General features: G+C 36.9%; 1 protein-coding gene across 1 annotated transcript; it reads left to right on the top strand.

Annotated features, from left to right (window-relative positions):
- Positions 1–1,511: 1,511 nt before the first annotated feature.
- On the top strand, positions 1,512–18,672 carry LOC146738102 (uncharacterized). The gene is made up of 8 exons (XM_085503562.1): positions 1,512–1,554; positions 2,395–2,609; positions 4,933–5,167; positions 5,317–5,492; positions 6,760–6,931; positions 8,027–8,131; positions 8,557–8,703; positions 18,131–18,672. The coding sequence occupies exons 1-8, from the start codon at positions 1,512–1,514 to the stop codon at positions 18,670–18,672; spliced, it is 1,635 nt and encodes a 544-aa protein (XP_085359688.1).
- The last annotated feature ends 213 nt before the right edge of the window (positions 18,673–18,885 follow it).

An 18,885-nucleotide genomic window follows, 5' to 3' on the forward strand; every position in this document is an offset into this window, starting at 1 on the left:
AGTAATTCTATATCGGAAGCTTTGACGGTATGTGACATGATGGTCATGATTAGTCTCGTTATTTTCTGCAAAATATCGAACCCTAACATCCATACAAAATGCACAGCAGAAGGAATAGTGCCACTAATCTCACAAATCGCAAGACAACGTGTTCTAAACGTTTTTATTCCAGTATTTTATATGTAAAACGTACTTCCCAAGCCCTGAAGCCTCCTAAATGACGAGGTAAACTTGCAATTTACACGTTACATAATCACTTCTTACATTAATAAAAAGGCAGTTTTTCTGGCAAAGTTCACACCAGGCTAGCGAGAGTTTATCACGATCACAAAATCCGGGACACATTGACAAAAACAATAATTCGAAGTGTATAAATACCATAATAAATACAGTTTCTTACCTTTGAAATTGACGAGATAGAATTTTGTCTATATAAGCGCTGCAATACAATCCCGAGATACAATATCCTCACACTAAAATGACGGTGCTTTCCACCGAGGCTAGAACTGCATATGCGGTATGCATTATGCTAGTTGTCGTCAATATTTGGATTTGTTAATTTCGGCATTTCTGCGAGATGTCGTGAAAAGACTGATTTTTTCGGCAATTTTCGTATTTTTGCTAGTGAAAAGTTAAAAATCGAAGAAAAACACTGTGGTGTGAATATGTATGGCATTGAGACATGTGCATCAACTTTGAAATAAATTGGATAGAGCGAATCGAAGACAAACTAACGGACGAACAGAGGGAAGTCAAGTCGTCTGCGAAGGCTAATAAACAAATGTAGCATTTTTTCATTTTCTGTCTGATTTAAAAAATTACAAAATGATCTGCCTTACTGATAAATGTACAACCATCAACTTGATATAGATGAGCTGCTGCATTCATGAATACTTATTCACTGTGTTAGTCTGCTATAGTCTGCTCATACGGTCTGTTGCATCGTGTTCCTTCTAGAAAAGGCAGTCAGAAAATTGAGGTAAATAATCCTTTAACATAATTTAATAAAAATGTAATTGCATCAAACCATTATCAAATGTTCACATGATCTTCTTCATGCCACGTTTTATCAGCATTGGTAAAGGTATTTTTAGGATATAACTAAAACAAATTAAGTGCTCCACACACGTTCAAACACGTACACAGAGAATCAACTGCAATGACCCACCTCTCGTGCTTCCACTGCATATTATATTTTTATCTAATCTTATGTGAACTGACGCATACGTTCTGCGTAATACTACGTGTGTATTCATGGTACAGAAGTACTTCACGTGGGAAGGGCGTGGACTTCTAGGTTAACCTTTGACGGTAGTATACGTTGTACCGTCTTAGTCTTTACCTGTCTAGTATTGTATTCCGTGTATAACAGCGCGTTTTCATCAAAAACATACGTTTAACAAGTTAACTGAAAATAAGTTTTGACAACTTCAGTGCTTGTGAATCTGTGGCCACATCGTGCTGGTAGCTCGCCGCCAAATTTATTGACTGAAATTACCGACTTTTAAACGATGTCGCCGAAGATTATTTTCATTTGTATCTTAATAGTAGTAGGTAAGTGTCGAATACATGTTATCTTTATTGTACAAATTACATTAAATTTTATAATCGTTGTTGGCACCAACTACAATATAATTTCACATGGCGGCTACGACATCACTTCAACGGATATTCTATCTGTTTCTAGTTGCTACTTTAGTTGACTTGTTGACTGTATTTGAGGTGGGGCTGATGCAATCTGATTAAAATCCGATGTAGGTATGAGGCTCCAATTTTTTTTTTTTTTTTAATATTTTTTTTCATATATATATATATAACCCTTTATATTATATTTATTTGTATTTTAGTTTGAATATGTCGATTTTTTGGTTTTTCTTGCCGTTAATCAGTTCTTAGAAAATTGTGTCCCAGTCGCCTCTAACTACATCTGACTCAATGCCTATACAAATCTCGTACAGTTTTAGTAATATAAGTAATATAAAGGGTTATATATATATATAAAAAAAATTGGAGCCTCATACCTACATCGGATTTTAATCAGATTGGGACTGATGCAAAGGCTCATGTAGCTTTGTCGCGAAAAAATGTGAGAATCTTTTTAAACGGCGTTTGTCTATTTCTATGGATTCTGAAATGATGTCAATTCCCCAAACGTGTTATCTGTGCCTAGTGCAAAATGTGTTGATTATTTGTTATTTATTAACTCTACCAAGGCATCTAGAATGCAAAATATGTGGTAGAGGTCACGGGATCGCTACCACAACAACGCCCAGACAATACATTGAAATAAATGCTCTCCAGTGTGAAATCTTATATAATATGAACGGGTCGGTTTTGTAAATTACTATCTTATCAGTTAATTCATTCCAAATTTTCAACATTTATTTTTTCAAGTTTTCCATGGGAATACAGCCTATTCCGAAACATCGAGAAAGTTGGAAGACATAAGCAGCCGACTTGAGATACAGCTTACTGAACATTTCAGTAAGAATCGTCATCATGACGTCAATTCTGTTAACAAGGACAATGTTAGAAACTATATCAGAGAAACTATGGAAAGTTACAATCTAGAAGTTGATATTCAATATTTCTACTCATTGGGCGCAGATGTAAGTACACAAATATCCTGTTTTTTGAAACATATAATAAATATATTATGTAATATACACATATACACATATGCCACACACATGTGGTATAAATAAGCCATGGACAAATTGCAAGCAATAAACTGTATTCACATTGCCACCAAGATCTCGTTGAAAACGAGAGAGCTTCGTGACCTTACCCCATCCCCAGAATAATCTTCTATACTCTATCGTCATCCCGTGCAGTGTTCTGATCAAGGTAATCATAATATGTGGAACAGTGATTGCGATTGCAGTATAAAAATATAACACTATTTGGGACGAAACAAATCTGGATCTAATGTGGATCTCTCGCTCTATAAGAGATCTCATCGACTATTTGTCAGAAAGTCTATTGAAATAAATAGCTAAAAATACACAAATTCCCCTCGTGATAATTTCTAATTTTACATTTTACATAGATAATTTCTAATTTTCACACCTACCTTACCAAAATCTGGTGTTTTGCATTGGATGGACTAGTGAACTTACCGTAGTAGAGTCCTCTGTCTGAAGTTAAGCACTCCAAGTGCTAGTTAAATCTGTCATCCAGGGATCCAGCGTCCAGTTATATTTTTTACATCACTGGAGGGTCTACAAAAAAATGTAGTGATTGGAGGTGGACAGGGGACAGCAAAGTACGACTCCAATATGTAAAATTTCAAATTATGCCAAGGAAAATTTGTGTATTTTATGCGTTAATGTCAACCCAATGTTTAGCATTATATAGACTAGTGGGTAGAGCACAAAGTACATCCAAGTGGAATGTGGTCCGCTCGAGATTCAAAGTGTCAATGTTACCAAAGAAAATTACCCCAATTAGGCAGCTACAGACTAAACTTAAACAAGTTAATCTACATTAGACATTAAATGTGAACAAATCTTATCTTATTTGAACTGACACAATAGTTCTGCGTATACTACGTGTGTATTCATGGTAAACAACTATTTTACAGGGGAGTGGACTGCTTTGTTAACCATTGACGGTGGAACACGAGGTGCCGCCAAGTTAACCTAAATTAGACATTAAATGTATGAAATATCTTAGCACATATGAGGATCTCATGTTTGGAATGATTCATCGACAATATCAGCTTCTACTTGACAGTTTGACTGATTTTTCTGAAAAGCCGTATTAACTTTTGACCCGACGCTGCCTCAGCTTCTACCTGACATAATGGCGGAACCTAGTTTGAGTTGTCTAATTTCGACGCGCAACCTCGAAACTCCTCGACTCCGGAATCCTCGTGGTTACCAAAATTGTCGCCTGATTCAGACATATCAACTTGCGACCCACTCGGGTCTGACAATGATGGACTCAGTACGCTCCCTTGCACTCAGTCAACACGTGTATTTCTTACCTGAATATACTCGGCAACCGAGTTGCCAGCATCACTATGGCTACCCAAGCATTGCCCCATAACTAGTGTCACACTTGCTGCATCTTGCAACAACTGATGCATTTCCAAACTAAGTTCCCTTACCGGCAGCACGGTAACTGACAATGCCGATATAAATGTTGGTAGTAAATATCACAAGTGCAAGTAAGATTTTTCCTGCATATATTATTTTAATTTGTGCTTTTTTAGAGGAGGTAATGTTTGTTAAACGCTGATACACGATGGGCATTGCTATTTCTAAAGCTCGTATATTTCAAAGTGCACTGTCAATGTCTTGGACACAATATGTGCATATTTCGTGGTTCCAACCCCATCTCACAACCTTCTTTCAAGCATATACTAAAACCAATGAAATACTCTATTAATTCGAAAATCAATGAAATTCAAATGATATAATGACAACAGCCACAAATGGCGATCAAAACCATGTGAACATCCGATACTTTCAGAAAACTATTCTCCAAAACTAGAAGTCAGAATAAAAATTGGAAATGATAAAGTTCTGACACTTAAGTCCTACTCTGATGGTGCCCACTTGTGTGACCAATGAAACATTGGGTTTTGGTACGATAATTTAGACTGAAATTGGTAGTTTTTGCGACGAAGAAATGTTGATTTTAAAATTTTCATTTGTATTGTTTTTTCGTGGTGAAAGTCGTCAATTGTATGAGTTCTGTTTACATTCTACTCTTCTACACTTTTAGAGCTATTCGAACCTGTACAATTTCATTGTACATATATTCGTGTTGCTGATAACGGGAAGAGCTATATAGATAATGTATAATCAATGAATGGCAACGTGTAAACATCGATTGGTTAATAGATGAATGACCTTTGGATTTAGGCGAGGCAGTCTCGCCTATAAGGAATGAATATTGTCGAAAATAACGTCATATGTATTTCAGTATGATGGCTACAATATCATCGGCGTTCTGCCAGGACCGTTAATTGGAACAGCCAGTGACCAGGTTATCCTCCTTGGGGCACACTATGACTCTGTGCAAACTACCCCTGGTGTTGACGATAATGGTTCAGGGATGGCCGTTCTATTGGATGCAGCTGCCATGGTTACCAACAGCAATTGTACGAGCAGAAATACCGTAATCTTCGTTGCGTTTGATTTGGAAGAATGGCAAGAAGGTGAGTAAAAATCCATTTCAACTAGTCTGTGATTCACAAATCAACCACTATATGCCTGATGGTCATTGATCTTTCTATACATAACTCAGCAGTTACTGTTGGACGTGCTTCAAAATATTGTGTATTTCGAGACATTTTTTTGTTTTTAGGGCCACAGGATATATGTATTGGAAGTCTCTACTTTGTGCAAGAATGGCTTCTACCTTTTCTGACAAATGATGGCGGTGCGGCAAACAGTTCATTTCAGGGCGCTCTCATCATGGACACAACGATGAACTACAATAATACACCATACTCGCAAGGATTTCCCCAAGGATTCGATCGGGTAATCTTAAGTAAATGCCAACTCAAATATTGAAATTGTTCAGCGTGTTCAGGTTATGTGAAGGTTGCGTGGGCTTGTTGTTTTTCTCTTTAATGGTAACGATACTGTGGTAGTTGTATGAAAATATTTCAGTTCTGAAAAAAAAAATAGGAGCCAGATTTACTTCCTTGGAATTATATATTTATATTCGCTTCCTCCTTATTATTATGCCACATCTGGTATTTTGAAACGAATCAAGGTAAACAGTTTGCATGATCAATCTCTACGTCTACTCAGTGGGCGTCGTTTAAATTCGAAGAACAGATTAACATTTATCAACTAGAAGGACTTAATATCAATTAATCATATAACAGGCATTATTCATTCAAGCAATAATATTTACAACCCACAAGTGGAATCAGTAACAGGGAATAAGTATTCCCCCTATTTCGGGACAATATGTAAGAATATCAAGTATACAATCTTTGTATGGTTGAACTAGATTGACATTACATGAAACGTAATGTCGGATGAGATAATTTGCACTAAGATTAACGATGTATTTTATATTGTCTCTTTTGTTTTATTTTGACTGTCACTTCCATCAATAATCTACCTAATTGCAAACCTCCTTGTTTTGGGAGATGATTTCTAAAACAATGCGTATTGTTTCTGGCTCCTGTGTGTGATGGATGGCCATTGTCATTCCAATAAGTGGATGGATATGTCAAATAGTGCTCCACCAATTTCTCTAAAAGAAACACTGGGTGCATTGAAGATTGTTATACGCACGTACGTGATGTGATTGAAAGTAAATGTTCAAGAGTAATTTTGATTTATTCTACATATGGTAATTATCCTTTTTGCATACTGAATAATTCATTCCAGCATTAATACCTTAACAGTTTCTCAAATGGGCTAGCAACTTTACATGATACTGTATGCTAGTTGAACGTCAAAAATATACTTAAACTATTAAACTGCATATATTTTTTTTATCTAATTTGCATACACATCAACTAAATCTTTTTTTGAATCAATCTATGAGCATGCAGAACTGTTTATATGTTAGTGTCGAAAGTTCAAAAATGCCTATCGAGAACGCGCTTCCGCTATTGGTTTATCATTGGCTGCCTTAAATCATCAAGACAGTTCAAACAAAACTCTTCCAATCTCTGGTTTGTTTGTATTTTGGGGACCAATTTTTCATATCACCCACACAACAGTGAAAGCAAATAATATGCAGTATGTAATAACCTATGTTATATTGTCGTTTTGGATTGTACAGTTCCCTGAAGAGTATGCCAGTATTGCGGAGAGGGAGTTCCGTGGTGATTTCTTGGAAGTAATTGGAAGAATAGCGGATGCCGACTTCGCTGCCACGTTTGTGGAGCACCTTGATAGGATCAACTACACGGACCCATTGTATTACACCGAAGCCCTGAAGTTGCCAATTAAAGGTATCATACACAACATTGGGTTAAACAGCAATAATTTAAATATAGTTTTATAGTTAAATATAGTCCTTTTTGAAATATTACAGTGGATATTAACAAATGTATAATCTGGTTGGGCTCTGATTATGCCAATACAAAGAAACAGCCACGGAAAATAATAAGGGTAAAAAACCGTGAGAAGAAAGGCACGGATCTTTCCTCTTCCATTTTAGGAAAATTCTTGAATATCGGTCAATAGTACTGGCGATTCCATCTACACTTTCGCCATAAATAATACATACGTCATCTCGTTGGCTGCCACTTCCATCAAAATATACTGTCAATAAGGATCTCTACACTTCGGATTCACTTTCACTTGCTTGGATATCTTAAGCTCAATGTCACGCCTTCGATAATGCAAAATATTTCCTACGTCCGGTAATGTGTCTGTGTATTTGTCCATAATTGGAAATGTGAAAGACGTAGATCAAACTGTTTATATTTTTGTTGTTGATATAAAATATTTTATTTTTGCTGGAATTTCTCTGAAAAGACTTTAAGAATCGTTTGTATGGAATTTATTTGCACCTATTTTTGAAAAGTTGAATGTAAAATACAGGGAAACAGGTGTATTCGCTGGATTTATTTTTACTGAATTATTCCTTCCGCGAAAATTGATTCCAAGCGAAATTAAAGTATTTTACAGTACTGCTTATACAATATGCTACATTATGAACGAACCACATATAGTTATTTATTTAAGCGACACGTTACCGACAATACCATGTCGCAAGAGTACGTGACATATTGAAAAGTTATTTTGAGATGTTGGGCCCCAAAATTTTAGGAATAACCAACTGGTTTTGAAATTGACACATTGACACAGAAGTGCCTCATCCGTCGAGTCTACTGTTCCCATAGTTACAGTATAAGTGTGGTTGAACCAGCTTCCATTTCTCTTGCTATTATACCGTTTACTTTTTTAAAGCTAGACAAACTAATCATTTCCCTGCTTATTTAAGGTGTTGCATTTGGAATATTTAAAAGTAGTGTAAAGACATATGACGTGTGACCACTTTACGACATCTAATTGGCGTATTAATCTAACTTTTTCACCAGGTGTACCTAATGAACTTCACTACAGTTTGCTCGGTGATTTTTTCAGAAGTGATCATCAAAGATTTTGGGAAGTTAACTTAAAAGCATTATTCATAACCGATACAGGTATTATTATTATTTGTGTGTTTGAGTTAGAGACGAGTGGTAATAACGACAAACGCACACAAAACGACACCCTTTTTCCTAGTAGTCCTTTCATGTACTCATTGACACGTCTTGCCTGATATACATCAAATAATTACCCCAGAAACACAATCAGTAGATCCATACCTCATATCTGTTACATTCAGAAATTGTATTGCCAAGTTTGGTGGTTAATTTTCTGACTGTTTTGGCAGCAGCATCATAGTGAATCAAACTACCAATTATCGTGATTGCATTTGATGTCTGTCGTCATCACTTACTGGGAACAAAATCTAGTTGAATTGATCAATAACATCACGAAAACCTTTCAGTTTCTTCAGTGCAAAAATGCATCAACTTGCCTTATTTTACGATTAAATCTATTTTACTGTCCTGTCTAATTTCAGCTAATTTTCTTGCACCAATGGACGTTTGTTATCATGAGGAATGTGACAATCTACAATTCGTTACCGATGAAAACTTATTATTTCTTGCTCGCACAGCACTAGCATCGACTAATATGATAGATGAACTTGCGATGACCTGTCCTGTTGGTGAGTATGTTATAATATGGACAATAGCGTGGTGTAAAATCCTATTATTAAAATTATCTTGGAATTTCACGAACTACGTGGTTTTACCACATTAGGTTATGCTATAAAGAAAGGAAAGGCATTTTACTTTTTTTGCGAATTTAACGGAATTCGTTTACCAAATAAGTAAGTACCACGAGAGACATACATGCCTCTTTTGCTGATAACTCGAATGAAGAATTATTTAGTCGGTTGTATGTAATTCTAATAAAAACTACAATTATATACATAGTACTTTGATACTGATCGTAAATATTGTCCTTGATGATTTTAAAATGCGTGTTAACAGCAATGACAATAAAACATGTAAAGGTTATCAGACTGTTAATCTGTTAATCTGACACACACATAACAACTATAACCTCTGGCTTTACACACTTACTATTTACTATGAACAAATATGATAATGGCCACTCACTGATAAGATATGATTCAGTCTAATACAAATCCGACAAAATTAGGGTATCCATTTTGAACACAGGGATGTCGGATGTTGCCAATTGAATGCGTTTCAACATGATTCCATTGTTATTCGCATTTCAAAAACATGACATTATGAATAATAGATTTTAAAATCAGAATAATAAGTTTTCATTGGTAACGAATTGTAGATTGTCGCATACCTCATGATAACACACCAAGTTTCATTTATTTTATTTAATTTACTTTATTTAACACTTTATCTAAAGAGGGTAGGCCAATATTCAATAAAGTAATTTTCATTGGGCCCTCTGTAGGGACAAAAACTATAGGCTTGAGCCATTTACAACAAATTTTTCACTAAGATAAATTTTGTAAGTTTTCTTAAAAATGCCTAAAGAGGCTGAATTTCTGATATGGAATGGCAAGTTATTCCATAGAGTTACCCCTCTATACTGAAACGTCCTCTGACCCATGGATGTTTTCCATTTAGTAATGTGTAAATTATTTTTAAGAAAGTAACGTGTACTATACTTGTGGGTTTGGGAGATAAGACTGAACATTTCACTTATATATAAAGGCGCCAAGCCATTGGTTGTCATATACATTACGATACCTAGAAAATATGAAATTCTGTAATCGATAGGCAAGATACTATGTTTTTTGAACAGTTCAAACGACGATTGGCTGAAGTTGTCAGAGGAAATCACCCGAACTGCCCATTTCTGAAGCTTATACACCCGACATAAATTTGATTGACTTGTATTTCCCTCATACTATACAGCAATAGTCCAATAACGACTGAATAAATGAAAAATACAATGTTCTTCTGACTGAAATAGGTAAGAAGCTGCGAACTCTCATAAGAACACCAATTCTTTGGCTAAGCTTTTTACAAAGCATATCAACATGATGATCCCATGATAGAGTTTTATCTATAACCACCCCGAACGACTTTTCGAAACTGACTGTTTTAATTATTTCACCATTGAAGTTAACCAGAAAATCTTCACCAATATTATTTAGCTTTTGACGGGATCCAACAATCATAGATTTTGATTTAGATGTGTTGATTGACATGTAATTGCAATTAACCCAACGCAAAATTTGCCAAACATCATCATTAATGCACTTTGTGACTACATTGATACTTGGTCCAGATGATAACAGAGTTTGATCGTCCGCATACATATCAATGGAACTATTTTCAAGAAATAATGGTAGGTCATTAATAAATAGAAGAAATAATAATGGTCCTAAAATCGAACCCTGTGGTACGCCATGTCGAATATTGACAGCATCCGACTGTTTACCCATCAAATACACAACTTGCTTTCTGTCAGTTAAATAAGAATTAAATCAAACAAGGGAGATTGGAGAAATGCCATAAATTGAGAGCTTATTTAATAATACATTTTTATCTACCATATCAAACGCCTTGCTTAAATCAAGGAAAAGCAAACCACACAATAAGCCATCATCCATATTGCTAAGTAATGCATTGCATAGCTTAATCATAGCTGTATGGCAAGAATGTGATTTCCGAAAACCTGACTGCGATTTAGAAATTAAATCATTACTATTCAAATAATGGTATAAGTGATCATGCACGTGTTTTTCAAAGATTGTTGAGATTATTGGGAGAAGCGAAATTGGACGAAAATTACACAAGTCCTGGGATCCACCCTTGTGTAATGGAATAACTTTGGCATGCTTAAACATGTCTGGAAAAATACCTGATGAAATGCTGAGATTGAATAAATAAACAATACTTTTACAAATGAATGGAGCAGAAATACGCAAAATGAAATGTAATGCTTACTACTTGAAACATCAAAGCTGAAAATTAATTAATTATGCAAATTAGGTAATTAATAAGCACTGATAATACCGTAAAAACTATCAGGTCTGTGCAGTGTCCTATGACATCTATGTACCAAGTTTCATTGATATGTGATGATTAGTACTTTAGATATCAGTGGAAAAAACGAAAATTGACTAATAATTATGCAAATTAGTAATTAGGTAATTTTTACCAAAAACTAATCAAAACCTAGCATTAGTTCAGAGCATCTATGTATCACGTTTCATCGAAATCCAATGAGCGGTTGTTTAGATATCAGTGGAACAGTCATGGAACAGGTAACAATTAGCTAATTATCATGCAAATTAGGTAATTAATATGCATGAAATTTTACCAAAACCTAATCAAATCTGCGCGTTGGCCCAGGGCATCTATGCACCAAGTTTGATAAAAAAACTTATGTATGGTTCTTGAGATATCAGTGGAAAAACCGAAAATTGACTAATCATTATGCAAATTAGGTAATTACTAATTAGGTAATTTTTACCAAAAACTAATCAAAACCTAGCATTAGTTCAGAGCATCTATGTAGCAAGTTTTATCGAAATCCAATGAGCGGTTGTTTAGATATCAGTGGAACAGTCATGGAACAGCAAAAATTTAGCTAATTATCATGCAAATTAGCTAATTAATATTCATGGAATTTTACCAAAACCTAATTAAATCCGCGCATTGGCCCAGGGCATCTATGCACCAAGTTTTATAAAAAAACTGACGTATGGTTCTTGAGATATCAGTGGAAAAACCAAAAATTGACTAATCATTATGCAAATTAGGTAATTAGTAATTAGGTAATTTTTACTAAAAACAAATCAAAACCTAGCATTAGTTCAGAGCATCTATATACCAAGTTTCATCGAAATCCAATGAGCGGTTGTTTAGATATCAGTGGAACAGTCATGGAACAGCTACAAATTAGCTAATTATCATGCAATTTAGGTAATTAATATGCATGGAATTTTACCAAAACCTAATCAAATCTGCGCATTGGCCCAGAGCATCTATGCACCAAGTTTCATCAAAAACTGATGAATGGTTCTTGAGATATCAGTGGAACAGACGGACACACATACATACACACACACACACACACACACACACACACACACACACACACACACACACACACACACACACACACACATACTTGTATTGCAATATGTTTCGAGGACTTCATTGGATTAACTTTTAATATAGTTGAATTAACTTTTAATATAGTTGCGATATGAACTCGATTAAAACGCGTTCCTATATAGGGTTGCGTTTTAATTGGAGTTTAATTAAACTCAATTACAATGCAATACAATGGAGAATTGCATTTTAATTAAGTTTAATTAAACAAGAGTTGAATATCCCGTGACTGAACATAGAAATGTTTGCGAAGCTTAGGTTTAGTATCGGGGTAAGGTATGGTATAATTATATTAATATTAATATAACGTGAACCATACCTTCCCCCGATACTAAACCTAAGCTACGCAAAACGTATTAATAATCGAATTAACTATTAATATAAATTATGTTTTCCGAGGACTATGAAAAAGGTCCTCGGAAGGTGTGTATGTCCTCGGAAGTAGCTATATATCTGTATTTTTGTCCTCGCAACATATAGCAATCCAAGTACACACACACACACACACACACACACACACACACACACACACACACACACACACATACAGACACACTAACTGCAAAGACTCCCATTTCGTGCTTTGCACACTGCTTAAAAAATTCGCAAGTGTTTTCCAAGAACGGTTGGACACTGTGAAGATAATGACTGGGAAATCCAAATTGACATGCAGTCAGGTCGTCTCCTGCATGATGATGGAATTCTCTGGTTGGGCCACAACGATCGTCCCTGTTTTAAATGATAAATATTAAGGTGTCAAAGGTCAACACATACCCAAATTCCAAAATTGAAGTTTTATATGTTACATACCTTCAGTTGCCATTGAATAAGATTCCAATAAATATACCACGTGAAATATACACTGTGGCCTCTTCCAGTATAACCGTTTGCATGTTGGTGTTTCTTTATCACCAGACATATAACAAAAGTGGACACAGCTTTACATGATTTTAAAGCCAGGTTTTTTTTTCCATTCCAAAGAAGTAGAATACTTAGGAAACAATTTTGATGCGGTAGGGTTACATCTTGTAAGACTCAAGGTTCGGGTCATAACTGAAGCACCCATTCCGCATAATGTTACTGAATTACTGTTGTATCTTGATCTATTTAACTACTACGACCGATTTATGGATAACCCCACTTCACCTATTGTTAAATATTAAAAAATGGGTTTGGGGTCAACAGATTGAGAGAATGGTTTGATTCGTCAATATTGATGGTTTACTGTGGTCCAAGCAAGGATTGTTATTGCTGACCTGTGATGCATTGCCATTGCATTGGAGCCGTTCACGCGCACTACACTGCTAATGGCTCAGAGTAACAGGCGGCATTTGCCTCACGTACCAGAAGAAAACTATTCACAGCTGAAAGAAGAGGGCCTTGCAGTTGTGTTTGGTGTAAATAAATTTCATAATTATCTTATTGGTCATCACTTTAAAATAGTGATGACTATAGGCCATTCTACTAATTATTTAATGAAACATTAACAAAGGTAGTACTGATGGTTACCTAATCGTAAATATAATGCTGGAGTCGAACATTGTCGGCATATTACTATATACTCTTGTATTAACCCAGGAGTTGATGGGTAATGCAGACGCGATAAGTTGATTACCACTACCTGAAAGTCCCGAGGGATCCTACACCCAAAGAGACAGTGTTATTATTGGAGTTCATCAATGACTGAAAGTGACATTAAGAAATGGACAGACCGTGATCTAGTATTATCACGTGTTATAAGATGAAAGCGTATTTAGTCGTGAAAACTGAATTTGAGTGTTCAAGATGTTATCATTTTGTTGGTAAGTAAAATAATTGTGCCGCCATCCCAATGCCAGTCACACATTCTGGGATTGTTACACGAGTCACATCCTTGGAATGTCCAAATAAAGCATTTTCACGAACTTATGTTTGCTGGCTGTATCTAGACAATGATATTAAGATGACAGTACAGGGCTCAGTGTAATGTATGTCTCATCAATCCTAAGCTACCGCCATCAACGCCAATGCACCCATGAGGATAATATGCATAAGCATAGCATTATGAGCTACGATAAATCGATTATTCTCAACCACATTGGTATCGAACAATGGGTTCCATTTCACCAGAAATGAATTCTAAATACGTGTTTCGATATTAGATGACATCAATGAAAACAATACAAACAAATTGCACACGAAAATCTAATTCAAGAATAGTTATCAAATGAACAACAGACATTCATGGATCAGGTCTTTGAATGCGTCCATGTATGGTTCCAATGAAGTTTAACGTTTAAAAATGACGGCCGTGGTCAATGAATTATCCCAATTTTGTATATTCACATACAGATATAAGTTTGCAATGACAGCATTGGCTGGAAGCAAATACAATAATTATCATTACTTCACCACATCTGTAGTTGCGTTTACGATGAGGGTAAATTGATTCAAGTGTGACGCGCAATTGGGTTTTCAATGATATCAACATTATAATGAATACTGAATGTTAATTAGGTTTAGTTATTTCAAAATTATGAAGTACAGCTTTAGCATTGGAACTACTGACTTCTGTTAAGATTTAATTCAGATATTTACTGCCTACTCGTTGTTTTGAAATAAGGTAGCAATTTTATTCCGTTTGCCTTGAGTTTCATCTGGTCAACATATTCAGTTAATATGTAGTATGTCGATGATTATGTTTCTCATACATAACTGAATACGTAATAATTACCATAATTTAGTTGTTTCTGTATCATCGTTGAATAAACCCTGGTGTTATTTGGAAATTTCTTTAAACAAATAAATCATTGCCATATTTTAGTCTGAGTCTGTACTGTAAAACTTGTTATCGAACAAGTGGCATAGTTTCAAGAAATCTGCTTATTATGATACATTTTTTAGTTGAGTGCACACAAAAAGAACAGAATATGGCAATCCAGAAATTGTTCGAAAGACTGTTTGGAATTACAGCAAATGAACTGTCAAAAAACATCACTATACGGACTAACGGAAGAGTGGGCCAAACAAACACAATGGAATATTTCTTCTAAACTTACAAGATTACCCACAACTGTATGTGACAACACAACATATATATTCTATTATTCAGTAAATGATAAAGCGTCAGTAAAGAAAAGAATTGGAAAAGTTGTACAAAAGTTGTACTACTAACAAGCGAAAACAATTCACGATATTGTATCATCAAGTGGAACGACGTCTGGTAGATTCGTTTAGCTTTGTCATAAACTGGGAAAGATATATTCAGCGGACATATGGCAAAGTTGAATCACAAATAAATCAGTGTCACAGAGCATACAACACAGAAAGTGTTTTTAAGTACAATTGGTATATATTGATAATATATATATATCATTTCGGAATCACAGACTATAAGTCAACGCAAGAGATTTTAAAAATAAGACCATGAACATGTTGTATTCACACCATCATATGACAGTGCTGCTGGTCAATGTAGTGCAATACTTGAAGCTGTGCAACTTATGTTTAAGTGTGCAAAAGACCATCTTAAATTCTTTGTGACAGAAGTCAGGGACGTTTATTGGTTTCTTTATAGACAGTATAGGGGCTGGTGTTTCTGACGAGCTGCATACAAAAGATTAGAACAGTTAAAACAGAGCAGCACTTGGCATTAAATATTCAGTACTCTTATTTTTCAACAGATTAGATTTAACTGTAAATCGGTTGATGTACAAACCTGTATTATTTACTAGGCATTTTCGCAATAAATGTGAGGCACCAACTGCAGCTGGACTTACTCTCCACGGTTATCACATGCACCATGCAGAACTGACATCAACCCACCAAGTGCTGCATCTGTTGGCATCCTGTATCACTGTGTCAATGAGATTACAACTCAGATAGCCAGCAATGCTTTAAATACCATTAAGGAAAACAATAGGTTCTACATTCCACCAGGCACACTTGTGGACTGCACAGTTGACAAACTGATGGCAGAGTCCATGTCATGGCACTGCTAGTTTATACCAGCATATACCATATGATAATGACAATGATACTGTCTGCAATCAACTAGATAAGGACTTCAGAAACTTGTGGGGAAAATGTTCTACCAGCAGTAGTAGAGTTGCATTCTGGTAGAATCAATGGAAATTCTACACCAAGCAAGATAACTTAGGGCAACAGGATCAAATTATCATGACGGTTTTCAACCCGCCAATTGACCTAGTTCATACCCAACATAAACTCCTGTCAGTCAAAATAACTATTTTGAACTGTAGGCATTAATCTGCAATTCAGCCAATGACGGAGAGAGAAATCTAGGTCAGGGGAATCCCCATGACCTCATAGATTTGCTATGACTGTTACCAAGGCAAAGAGGCCAGCACCATCTTGCCCCACTTTCGCTCCCCTGTTCTCTCTGTATATAAGGATTAAAGCCAATTGCTACGGTAGGTGGGGTGGTTGGAGGGGACCAGGGGACTATGGTGGGTATGAACTAGGTGAATTGACGGGATGAAAACACCAATTGGGAGGTTCCCTAGATTGGGATCTGGTCCTTCGATTATGGAAAAAAACTCCTAATAATAGGACAATTGGCTTGTCATGTTCCCAAAGAGTTATCAATGGCGGTTGACAAGGCTGGTCTATAACCAATGATTGCTGTGTAGGATAGACATAACTCGTCAAACAGGTGGACGAAAAAATCAGCTACCTGGCCAACAGGGGGTGGCATGGATTAATCCCCCTTCCACCACACCAATCAACGTATGCACGCCACTTGGAGTCAGAGGCTGTGTTGGTGGAACACCTATTGGCCTAACCTTTCGTCTTTGCAGGTCTACTAAGAGCCTCCTTGCATGTTAGTGGTACACTGCTGGGCTCAATGATAGTGTGCAATCCCACTGGGTCAGCAGATCCAGGATATTCAGAAGCACTACCGGTGTCTCGACTAACATTTCCAACAGTAGTAGAAACCTGACAGTTGAACACCACTAGCATCAAGATGCAGGTGTTCTCGTGTTGGGGTTTCTCCAGTACCCAGTAAATCAGTGGGAAGGAAGAAAATGCTATGCATCTGTGTGGGCCTTTAGAATCGATAATGTGTCCATGGCCCACCATGGGCCATGTTGAGTATGTCAGGAGCTTGGCATTCCGGGGTGTGGCGAATATGTCTACTTGGGACTGTCATACAGCCAAAACAGTCTGGAGGCTACCTATTGGGGTACCTGCCACTTGAAACTTGAATGTTCCACACTCCTGGAAGGTGGTGTGCAGTTAGCTCCACGTTGTTTTCCAGACTCCAATGGAGAATTTTGCTCCTCCAAAGCTGACAGCAATGGGGATCTGGTCCCCTCTCCTTGTTGATGTAGGACACCACCGCTGTGTTGTCTGTGCGGAGCAAGACTCTGTTGGTCCAAGAGGACCCTCTGTCTGAGGTTGCCTATTGCCACCCACCAGGGCAAGGCATCCATCGCTTGGTCTGTGAGGGTAACTCGCCTCCCCAGTTCCTGCTGGTTAGACGTTCAGCTAGACTGCTTATCGTGAGGCAATGATTCTGCGATGGACATACAAAGCCTGCCTCTGTGTTAAACTCCATGCCCAGAAACACCAACTGACGTGTCGGGTGTAGATAGGACTTTTTTAGATTTACTAAAAAGCCTAATTGGTATCGTAAATTCTGTGTTACCTGCTTGGCCACCAATCCCTTCTTTGGTCGTGCAACAACCAGTCATCTAGGTACGGGTTGATGTGTAGTGATGACTTATGCATCAGCAGCACCTCCTGTTTAAACACTCGAAAACGTATGAACCAGAAGGGGAGCACCACGAATGTGAATACTTGGTCCAAATGGGCAAGTCAATGACTTACTGGATGCATCAGCATGTGTCGGTAAGCATAGCCTAAATCTAGCATGGCAAATGGTGCACGGAAAGTAAAACAGTGCTTGAAGTCTTCGTGCAGAACCAATCGAGGAGCACATACTGATTTAACTTGATTTAACTTGGTTAGATCCAGAACTGGACGCCGGCCACCTGTACCTTTTGAAACTACAAACATGTGCAAGTAGAAGCCCAAACTTACTGCAGGGTCTTCTACCCTATGTAGGGCGCCTCTGCTTTCCTGACGAAATTGAAGCATTGACGTACAACACCAGACTAAAACGCTCAAGTCGTTTGTACAAATTAGATCCTATTATGAAGGATGGGCTCATACAAGTTGGAGGACGTCTAGAGCGTGCCAGATTACCGGATAGCATGAAACATCCTGTTGTGCTACCAAAGGATTCCCCAATATCACATCTTATCTTAGAAGACATTCACAAGTCAGTGGGGCATCTAGGCAGAAATGCAATGCTAAGTAAGTTGCGGGAGAGATATTGGATTTTGTGTGCGAATACTGCAATAAGACAGATCGTGTCGAAATGTGTTGTTTGCCGACGCTACCGAGCAAAGGTTGGAGAGCAGAAGATGGCTGATCTGCCCATTGAGAGAATAACACCTGACATGCCACCCTTTACACACACTGGGGTTGATTATTTTGGACCATTTTAGGACAAGCGTGGCGGAGTGTCGTGAAGAGGTATGGTGTCATTTTTACATGTATGTCTACGCGTGTGGTCTACCTTGAGGTTGCACACTCACTTGATACAGATTCTTGCATTAATGCGATTAGAAGATTCAAGGCCAGAAGAGGTTGTGTCAAATCCATCAGGTCAGACAATGGAACCAACCTTGTGGGGGTTGCAGGACGAAATTGGTAAATGG

The sequence above is a fragment of the Saccoglossus kowalevskii genome, chromosome 9 (genome assembly GCF_978046115.1).
Source record: "Saccoglossus kowalevskii chromosome 9, keSacKowa6.1, whole genome shotgun sequence".
In the NCBI taxonomy this organism is placed as follows: Eukaryota; Metazoa; Hemichordata; class Enteropneusta; family Harrimaniidae; genus Saccoglossus; species Saccoglossus kowalevskii.

Excerpts from the sequence above, each read along its gene's own strand:
- LOC146738102 (XM_085503562.1), top strand. The coding sequence starts at position 1,512 with ATGTCGCCGAAGATTATTTTCATTTGTATCTTAATAGTAGTAG. Across the intron at positions 2,610-4,932 it reads TCTACTCATTGGGCGCAGAT|TATGATGGCTACAATATCAT; the intron begins GTAAGTACACAA and ends TATGTATTTCAG. Across the intron at positions 5,168-5,316 it reads TTTGGAAGAATGGCAAGAAG|GGCCACAGGATATATGTATT; the intron begins GTGAGTAAAAAT and ends TTTTGTTTTTAG.